At 31.9% G+C, this 7,407-nt stretch overlaps 1 protein-coding gene across 2 annotated transcripts; it reads right to left on the bottom strand.

Moving 5' to 3' along the window:
* Positions 1-298: 298 nt before the first annotated feature.
* LOC133200412 (protein SREK1IP1-like) lies at positions 299-4,135 on the bottom strand. 2 transcript variants are annotated; one of them, XM_061336224.1, is made up of 4 exons: positions 4,052-4,135; positions 3,498-3,632; positions 3,016-3,067; positions 299-823 (listed from the first exon to the last, which is right to left on the bottom strand). In XM_061336224.1, the coding sequence occupies exons 1-4, from the start codon at positions 4,113-4,115 to the stop codon at positions 439-441; spliced, it is 636 nt and encodes a 211-aa protein (XP_061192208.1). In that variant the 5' UTR covers positions 4,116-4,135; the 3' UTR covers positions 299-438. The 2 variants fall into 2 exon arrangements, with proteins under 2 accessions (XP_061192208.1, XP_061192204.1); XM_061336220.1 differs by having other exon boundaries at positions 301-829.
* Positions 4,136-7,407: the final 3,272 nt, after the last annotated feature.

Below are 7,407 nucleotides of genomic sequence, written 5' to 3'. Positions count from 1 at the left end.
GATCCAGGTTTGAATCCACTACTAGACATGAGAAATGGTCCTTCAGATGAGACCATATAAACCAAGCTCCTATAGTAGGTACAGTAGGTACTGTTACGATAAAGATCCCTCATTGCTCCATGGCCTAAGTGCCAAGTACAGGTCTAAATATGCAGCCTTCAACTGGCCATTAGTGGCACAAAGCAAAGAAAGAAAAAACAAAACAACATGTGTTTGCATTTTAAAATTTAAAACTTTACACGTTTGTTTCAAGTAAAAATTCAAAATATTCAACTCTAAATTTGAAATAAATATTTTTCATTTCATTGTTTGGAACCTGACATTGCAAATGGATTGGAATAACAAATAAATAAAAGACAAGTGTTTTTTACTAAATTTTTTACCTGAATAATCTTTACATTTTGAAATACATATGCATTGATTTTGCTGAAATCAATTTTACATCATCTCTTTGTAAGAGACAAAATACTTGGATTCTTCATATCTCTTGTGCTGCCTCTGCTGAGAATCAGAGTCGCTCTCACTTGAATCTTTTCGCCTGTGCTTTTTTGATGTTCTCTTGTGTTTCTTTTTAGATTTGTGATCACGTTTTACTTCCCTATCACTAGAGTCACTATCCCGATCCCTGTGTTTTTTTGATTTGCTATCACTTATCAATTCCCTGTCACTAGAATCGCTAACTCTATGTCGATACTTTTTCTTGGACTTGTGTGACTTTGTTCTGTGTGTTGAATCACGTGAATCACTGTCCGAATCACTGTCTGTATCGGACTTGTGTTTTTTGTGTTTCTTGGACTTTTTCTTTCTTACTGGTGACCGTGACCTTGTCCTAAAATACACAAAGATGGGTACATGTATATAAATTACTGGTACATACCATTAGTACATTGTAATTACAAATTGGAATAGAACATGTATATAAATTACTGGTACATACCATTAGTACATTGTAATTACAAATTGGAATAGAAAATCTAAATAATTCAGAAATATAAGTCGTCCATATGATTAAACTGTGAACTTCAGGCAGCAATTTTTTCCCCGAAATTATAACCTTTTTTTATCTGCTAATTAGTAAAGTGTCAGGCTTAACATGGTTGATTTTCCATATATACATTGTAAAAAAAAAAATAATACAATTTTTTTTCTATTTTGACATTTTCCTATTTCCCCTCTGAAAACTCCAATTCAAGGACCTATAGAGACTTCTGTACCTAATAAGATGCACTTGGAAGTTTTCTAAGAGAGCATTGTGTTCCAAGGTGTAGTATACCTGTGTTCCATGATTTATTGAAATCTGACAGACAAATCTGTAGCTGGAGCAGCTTTTTAAAAGTTTTTTTTTGAAATTTCTATTTTTAGTTACCTTGGAAATACTGTTCATCCAAACCAAATTCCCATAAATAAATTTATGCATCACAGTATACTCTATCTGTGCCAGTTCTTATTGAAATTGGACCTAAACTGAAGGAGGAAAAGCATTTCAAAATTCTGTTGACTGACACATACAGTAAAACTTGTTTAGTATGAACACGGATATAACGAATTTATGGATATAGCGAAGTTTTTTGCAATCCCCAGTGAAATTCCTAATACCGGGTAATTCCTTGTAAAATATTACGGATATAACAAACTCGGATATAATGAATTTACGGTTATAGCAAACTGATTCTGTGTCCCCTAGAAGTTAAAAATAACGAAATTTACATCTTTTATATAACGAATTTTTAAAGAATTTAGTTTTTAAATTATTGAACTGACATTTACTTTGTAAGTATATATATTTAGAACACTATTCATCCGAAAATTTTTGAACTCTAAGGTAAATTTTATATTTTATACTTCCCTAAATACATTTGGTAGTCATACTTCAAGGAAAAAATCTATATTGCGAAGTCGCTATGTATACTTTAACGAATTTGTTATATGGATATAACGAATTACGGATATATATAGCGAAGTAAATTCTCAGGTCTCAAGAACTTTGCTATAACCGAGTTTTACTGTATACGGATGATTGACATCTTATCATTGCATAGCTCCTGGTCTTTGACCTGTACAGTTAACCCTACATACGGGAAAATTCCCTCTACTGACCAAAACTTATGTGGGTGTTTATGCATAATTCTGACTACTGGGTATATCCTTATCTAAAAATCCTGCGAAACTAGAGAGTGTTAAATATTTCTTCATGGTTTCATTTGGTGCAAGATTTTTATTCTCCATAAAAAATGAGATTTTCAATTAAATATGAAATATTTAATGTTCAGTGGACCTTTTCACAAAAAATCTTACGACATATTTTTATCTTAAGTGAAAACATATGATGAAAATCGTTTTCACAAAAATTCTTAAGAAAGTCGTAAGTGCAAAATCTGTCGTAACTTTACGAGAGCCCCAACCCTCTCTTAAGTATTTTAAAATCGATTTTATTGTAAAAATATAACCGCAAAAAACAAAATACACGTTACATAAAACTTTTTAAAGCAACTTCCAATAATATTTTATATTTTTTTCACAATCATTGTCGAAAAATTAAATGAAATACACTACAAAATATTTACGATGTAAGTTTCACTTAAGATTTTCGTATGACCTACTTTTACGTCAGACTTGCGATTGTGACGTCAGATTTTAAACTTCCTTGCTTCACAAACGATTGCATTCGATATTTGTATTCAATAATGTTTGTTTTGCTGACAAATGTTGAAAACTAAGTTTTATTTTTATTTTCACCCACTTATTTAAGGATTATAAAGCATATTGAAGTCGTTGCTAGGGATGAAGTCTGTCGTAAGTAAAATCTTAAGTTCAATCTGCTACGAATGCGTTCGTGAAAAGCACTTAAGATTTGTCGTAAGAGATTCTTAAGTTAAAATCTTACGCAAAAACTTAAGATTTTTTGTGAAAAGGGCTACAGGACTTTACATACACACTTTTTCACAATCTGCAGTTTATGTATAAAAGAATTATTTCTGCTTTCATCCAACAAATAAATGTAAAAACCACAATTACCTGTCTGTTTTCTTTTTCTTTGAAGATTTCTTTATATCTTTCTCATATTTTTCTACAAAATATACCAATTATGAATAGATCATTCAATTAAAATCCATTATATTACACCTGGAATATGAGACAAATTCAATTGCTGTAAACCAACTTTCCATTTCCTGAGACAAACTTCACAATGTCCAATAAAACGGTTTTAATTTGATTAAACCAATCAAGTGAACTTTGCATACATCCTGACAACACATGTACAGCATTGTGATTCTGTGTTTCATTACCTTGAATTTCAGTATCTTGAAAGATAAAACAACCCAACATACAGCTGTCATAAAATAAATATCCCAGCATATATCATATGCCTTCACAAAATCTCAAAAGGAGCAAGAGGAGAAGAAAGTTGTTTTACATTATATGCCTTTTCTCACAATTCAGCTAGAGTGCATCAAGTAGAAATAAAAGTCTAGTACAAACAGTAAAATTGTAGCCACCTTTTTTGAGCTGTGTAAGAGGGGACACAAAATCCTCGTCACTGGAGTCTGAGCTGGTGCTACTGACATCCAATAAAACCTCCTTGTTTGGGTCAGCCTGAACAAAGTTACGACACTGGAATGTCAGGTGACCAGCTGGAAAAGACATTTTTTTTTAATAAAATCTTCACTATATCCAATCTTTTAAAGATAACTTTTCTTATAATTTGCTATCTTATAAAACAAGTGTTTGTGTAAGTGTTGGAAGTGTGTGCTGATGTTTATTCTAATGTGTAATAGATTGTGCTGTACAAAGGGAAAACAGGGAACCAGTACATTTTTGTCAACCTAATGGGTGTTAAAAGTTTATTCTTTCTGAAGAGGAACCAGTAACATTTGTTATGATGTACTATGTACCACATAATACTTACAATGATGAGGAATACCGGTAAATATCACAATACAAAATGACAATATTGAGCATGATTAGGTGTCAGTCCAGTTCAGTGTGCAGTTTAGTGTGATATGTTTTAAAATAAAATAAAATCATTAATTTTAATCCAAAAAAACCTTACCATAGCCACATTTTTTGCATGCTGCTCTTAATCCCTCGTTAACCTTTGGTGCAAAAGATGCCATCCAAATATCCTATAAACACAAGAGGTCCATGGCCCACAATGCTCACCTGAATCACCTTGGGCTTACTATTCTTGAGAAAATTTCAAGATTCTTTTCTATATGTATTCCCATGTTACTTTTAAAATCTAAACTCCTTAGCCCCACATTCTCACATTGTTAGGGGTCCTGACTCAACCCATTGTATCCCTAGCCATATATGCCAACATTTGAACAAAACTTGAACCTTCATCGTATAGGAATGCATAATATTAATGTACGTAACTTACTGTCCTTGTGCTGAAGAATTTTTTTTTCTTCTATTTATTCCCATGTAAAACTTTGATAAACAATTTCGTGGCCCCACCCAATCCCACAGGCCATGATTTAAACAATTATATGAAAGGAAGTTTTTTTTATGTTATGTCTTTTCTGGTCCAGTGTTTTTATGAAGATTTAAAATTACCCCACATTATGTTCACTATTTCTGAATTAATATATTTCTTTGAAAGAGGATGTTGATCTTTTTTTCTATTAACAAACTTGAATCGTCACCCTCAAAGATGCTTTGCATGTCAGAGGCAAGTTTGATTGGAACTGGACCAGTCATTCTAGAGAAGAACTTCAAAATGTGAAAATTTTACAGCTGACAGACAACAGATAGATGGACATCAGACACCTCAATCAGAAAAGCTCACTTTCAGAGCAGAGGATTAGAAAGAACATTCTACTGATAAAATGATATTGTCCTACAGATCCAGTGAGGGCTTGCCCAGAGACATAGTTAGATTATTGATTATTCTAACTAGGCAAAGCTGACCTAAATAAAAGAAAAACTTGTAATTTAAGTAAACTCTGCTTTCAACATGTTCAAAGAAAGACCACAGGGAGCTCCTTGGGTGCCTCGCGCCTCGCACACTAACCTTGGACGTGAACGGTGTTCTACCATTTTGCTAATACATGTACAATCATGTGATCCAATTCAAAATTCCTCCAAACGTTATTCCTATGAAATCTGAGTTACTTTGTGGCAAGCCCAATTTAACCCTATGTTTCAGATCTGCTTTCAAAAACCACAAACATAAGATTGTAATCAAAACCAATATACAAGAAAATAATTCGACAACTTTTAACAACTTTTGTTGTGAACTTATGAGTGAAATATGAAATGAATTGGTTTGATGCATATTCCTCCACCAATCACATCTGAGGTTTGTATAGAGTGTAGTGGAGTCGGCCAAGGATTGCCGATTGAACAATGACTGTCATTGATGAATTTGATACTGTAGCAATGGTAACTGATACTGTAACTTTTATTCGCATGTGAGAAATATCGATGAGTTTCGCGACCTACTTTAACTCGTGAATATTAATCACCGCAAACCATTCATTTTGCTTTTATTTTCGTAGAGAATGTTTCTTCAGTTGCAAAAATTAATCATCATGGATTGATTTCAAACTGACAAATCGTGAATAAAAGATGATGCGAATAATAGTTGGTTTACGGTATATGATCAATTCAAAATTCTCAAGTATGACATATAGCCTATGTCACTCCAATTTACAGAAAGTGCTATAGTTCCTTACAGATTAACTTGATTTGAGGGCTAAAATAGGCTCCGTCTGCTGCCATATCTCATTCTCTTTGTGAATAAAATAGCTAAAATCAAATTAATTTTTATCCAAAATTTCCAACAACTGCGTTATATGTAGGTGCATGGTTTACCAAATCATGAAATGTTTAACTTCATTGTTTATTTCTTCATTTCTTATGCATTTAAAAAATTCTAAAAATTTCTTATGCATTTATGAATACATAGTATACAGTATGACACAATTCTTATATTGGCCTTAGTCCAGGTTTAGGAAGTTTCTGTATAACAATTCATTAGGCCATTTAGGGAACTAGGATACTACTCATTACTAGTTTTCTAGATCGCGGTTTATCAATATATGTCATAATCGTAAAATATTAACTACCTTAATCAGTCTCTGTTTATAACTGCAAGATCTAGCTCTAGTTGACAAGCAGCTGTCTTCCTGATAGACACTTGCTTGTCAGCCCCCTCGGACCCGTGTACGCTTACACTAAGTTCACTAACCCTTTCTTTCTCAGCCACTTTATTTCGAATTCCCTCTAAAATGAGGTATAATGCAATAAACTGAATATCGATCCCGATCTTCTTTTATTTTTAAGAAAATAGTTTGCACAAGAACCAGATAAAAAGCCTATATATACCGATTTTTATAATATAGTACCAAAAAAATTGAGGTACATATTTTTGGTATTTTTTAACAGCTTTTGGAATGTTAAGACTAATGTTAAAGATATTAATTTATAAATCATTATCTTGCCTTAGGTTACCTAAAGACCACCACTTCAGTTTTTCAGAGGCCTGATTTTTATGCCTTTATGGTTATGCGTATGTATAAACTTGAAATTTCTATGTTGCATTGATTAAATTCAACTATTTCATCCAAATTTAGAAAGAACTTGAAATCAAAACTTTTCTTTGGTTAACTTGTTTGAGATTATTATTTAATTCTAAATTCTTTATATTATTAATCTCAACTTTGATAGCCAGTTCAGTGTACACGCAATTTCCAATAGCCCTTTTTACTAATATATCTCGCAATAATTATATACTGGAAATCTAAGATTTTTGTGTACTTTTTGGAGTTTGGTCAAAAAGAACTCAGAATTTTCAAATTTTGTGAATAATTAAGACTATATTTAGATTGAAATTGAGAAGTTGGCAAACAATTTTTTACAAAAATCTTAGAAATCAGTATTTGTACACCTAATCCTTTACTTCAACATTTTAAAAGCAAAAACATCATCATTTATACTTTTTTAAAATTTTATTACATTAGTATAACAGAACACTTCGTTATATTAGATTTGCACCAGATTTCTACAGGAATGTGTCATATAAAAAACAAATTTGTGTTTACAAGACAAAACAAAATGCATCTGATGATAACAAAAGCCTCCTAATTTTTTCATATTCTTGAGATGATTTCTTGTACAACATAAATACATATATTCAAATTATATATTCAAATTGCAATTTAATTTATCATCTGCTAGATAATTAGAAAATTTACTCAAAACAAATACAAAAAAGATCCATTTAACAATTTCTAAATGTACATGTAGGTTTTCATCAAGGCAATTTATAATCCTGACCTGTGTCTTCCATCTGTCCCTAAATCTGCCCAGTATAATGTGGAGATTCGTGTATTCACATCTAGTCTCAGATCTCTCATCATAAAGCAACAAGTTCCTTTAATACAAGTGTATGCAACAGCAGTA

Source organism: Saccostrea echinata, unplaced genomic scaffold, assembly GCF_033153115.1.
Source record: "Saccostrea echinata isolate AGI-Se365-2 ecotype Australia unplaced genomic scaffold, CSIRO_AGI_Sech_v1 ptg000002l, whole genome shotgun sequence".
NCBI classification, from domain to species: Eukaryota; Metazoa; Mollusca; class Bivalvia; order Ostreida; family Ostreidae; genus Saccostrea; species Saccostrea echinata.
The sequence above is the reverse complement of the archived record's forward strand: the minus strand, read 5'-3'. Positions and strand labels throughout refer to the sequence as shown.